This window comes from Geospiza fortis, unplaced genomic scaffold (genome assembly GCF_000277835.1).
Source record: "Geospiza fortis unplaced genomic scaffold, GeoFor_1.0 scaffold84, whole genome shotgun sequence".
Classification (NCBI taxonomy): domain Eukaryota; kingdom Metazoa; phylum Chordata; class Aves; order Passeriformes; family Thraupidae; genus Geospiza; species Geospiza fortis.
This window is the reverse complement of record NW_005054363.1, coordinates 1,077,471-1,080,400: the sequence shown is the minus strand read 5'-3', so window position 1 is coordinate 1,080,400 and position 2,930 is coordinate 1,077,471. Positions and strand designations below refer to the sequence as shown.

Genomic DNA, 2,930 nt, shown 5'->3' with positions numbered 1-2,930 from the left:
CGCTTTTCCCCCGTGCCGCCCGTCCTGGAGAGGAGGGGTGGCCGGGGGAGCAAGCGGTGCCATCCTTGACCGAGGAGGCCTCGCGGGTGGGTGATGACCCTAAATTCCTCATGGGCACAGCTCCCAGAATAGAGTAAATCCGGCAGAAAGAAAAGGGAAAAATGATCGAAAAGGACCGCCTCCGCCCGTCCGTACTTCTTCTGTCTCCATCGAGATGACTGGGCGGCTTGTGACTCTTTTCAACTTCGTGGTGCCCCTCCCATCCCTGGCAGTGTTCAAGGCTGGGTTAGATGGGGCCTTGAACTAGAAGATGACCCTGCCCATGGCAGCTGGTTGGAACTAGATGGTCTTTAAGGTGCATCCCAACAAAGACCATTATATGATGGATAGATGATGTACTGCTGCAAGGTCGCATTCAATTAAAGCAGGTTTAGTTGGAGCAGCATGCTCCAAATCTGTATGGATATTCCTGACTAGATACATTGGTTGAGGAGAATAAGCTGTCCTCAGGCATGGTTTACTTTGCTGGCTTTAAATAATGTTTGGTTATTTTTTTCTAATTAAACCCATGCACCTATCAGTGAAAGGCCCTTATTTAATGTGTGCTTTTTCAGGCTTCTTCTCCTTGACACAAAAAGTGGTAGCTTTCAAAATTCATGTGGTTTTTATGTTAAGAAATTCCTCCTACGTCAAATAGATGGAGCACATATTGGGCTTAGATCTTTGGGAGTTAGATTTCATTATGTGTAATATGGCAGAGTTATATTTGATAACATCAAAAAAAGTTAAATAGATTTCTTTGAAGATTTGCTGGAGACTCTGTTCGTGGAAAAGGAGGTGGTAAAAATGTCATTCTTGCAGGAGAAGACCGCAATGTTGCAAACAGGCACACAGTATCTTTTCTAAATTAAAAACAAGTGGCGTGGTAAGTAATGGAAGAATCTAAATGGAACTGAACCTTGGGTGTAAGTGTGACCAGTAGGCTTAAGGTTCAAGGTTCAAAAAGCAACAACCTACATAGAAATCTACATAAAATGAAGAGCTTGTAATTTGTGAGGGTGCGTATGTTGGTGCATGTAGCAACATTGCTGGTATTTTTCTGGAAGTAGTTCTCTATTGTGATTACTGGTAGACATGTTACTGCTTATATTGGAGAGGGCGATGTTGAAAGTGTAGATGAGAGGTGAGGTTCATTACAAGTTCCTAGGAGGCAAATGGGGGAAAATACTAAGGGGGAGTATGAACGATGTGGAGGAGCTGAAAGGGGACAGAGGAGGCCTAACATGATTAGTATCTACATAGTCTATGAGAAGAAGGTGAAGGAGCTGGGCTTATTTAGTGTGGTGAAGAGAAGGAAAAGGGGCCCTCTAGTAGTGGCCTACAGTTACTTGAACAATTGTGGCAAAAATATTCAAACCATTTTTTAATCTTGGTAAAAGCAGATACTCATCAAGACATTAAGAAAAATGTTTTCATCAGGAGGAGAGCACAGACATGCAACAGGTTGTACAGGGAGGTCATGGATTGTCTGTTCATCTTAAATGCCACAGGTGATGTGAACTAGTGTGCGGCAGAAATTTGGACTGGACGATGATCACCAGAGGTCCCTTGAGAACATTTCTGTGAGTCTATAATGCATCATGTAGAGGAATCTATGGAATGGAGTGTATGATAAGAGATATATTGTGCGGCTGTTCTTGGAGAGGTATGTATCTAGGAATGACCAAGAGGATGAGAAACTAAAATATGTGTGGAAGGGACTGAAAAGTTAGGGAGGTATAAATGTGGAACATGGGAGTAAGGCAGACGTAGCTAGGGGACTGAAATATTAAGAAGTGGTGACAGGAAAAGCAGGTTTTTGGAGACGAGTGGAATAGGTTAATTTTGTATGATGGAGGAGAAGGATGCTGCTGCTTAGAAGCAACTAGTGTTTGAAGCAACTGAGCAGGAGCAGGTGAAACACCAAACTGGGGAGCACTGGGGATTGAGGTGAGGCAGGGATGTAGGCAGTTGTTAGTTGCGTTGAAGAAAAGTATTTGTGCCTGGATGGTAAAGTAGGTAATGTATGCAAGGCATTAAGTGCTTCACGGGGCTGAAATGTTTGGGCTTGGTAGAATGAGACAGGAACGACAGATGTGGTGAAGTTGTGGGGTTGTGTGGTTGCAGGAGTGGGTCTGGTGTGTGCTGATACCAGGCAGAGGTGTGTGGATTTGATGAGTGACAAGAGCATGTTGGAGTGGCCTGCAAAGTGTGTGGCTGTGTTAAGGTGAGGAGGGTGTTTGCAAGCACCCGACAGGTGTATGGGCATTGGGAGGGGTATGGAGGTGCACTGGAGAGATTGCAGAGAGCTACCAGCTGAGGCACATGAAGGTGCAGCAGCATGAAGATGTACAGAGAAGCGACATATGTATGAATGCTGATGGTGGGGAGGCGACAGGTGTTGTCACGTCTAGGAGAAAGTTGACTAGGCGAGGCTGGAGAAGGGCACAGGACAGCACAGGGGTAGAGGAGTGTAAATCAGGACAGCACAGGGGTAGAGGACTGAGAAGTGTTGGAGTCAGGAGAAGCACGGAGGAGGCACAGGATAGGGAGCCACGTTGATGCAGTGAACGTGCGAGCAGGGTGGCATGTACAGACTTCGCGAAGTGAAGGGAATTCGGAGAGAGAAAGCGTGTGCTGTGTAGCTGTGTCAAGGATGCATAAACATAAGAGCGGAGCCGAGGACACGTTTGTTGATGCGAGTAGCGTGTGAAGACGGTAAAGGATGCGCTGCGTGCGGGGCAGCGGGAGCACCGGGACCCGCGGGAGAGAGCTCCCTGGCGCGGCGCTGCCAGGAGGCTGTGGAGGCGTCGCGGGAGGAGGATGCCGGGAGGGAGAAGGACGGGATTTGTGCCGAGCACGGAGCCGAAGGAAGGGCCGTGGGGCGGGGA

The 2,930-nt window shown here is 47.4% G+C and overlaps 1 protein-coding gene across 1 annotated transcript in view; it reads left to right on the top strand.

Moving 5' to 3' along the window:
* Positions 1-2,764: 2,764 nt before the first annotated feature.
* The window catches only part of DZIP1 (DAZ interacting zinc finger protein 1), a 36,351-nt gene continuing 36,185 nt past the window's right edge, over positions 2,765-2,930 (top strand). Inside the window, exon 1 of the mRNA XM_031059557.1 lies at positions 2,765-2,918. Coding sequence (XP_030915417.1) covers positions 2,765-2,918 — 154 coding nt within the window. The remainder of the gene's footprint in view (positions 2,919-2,930) is intronic.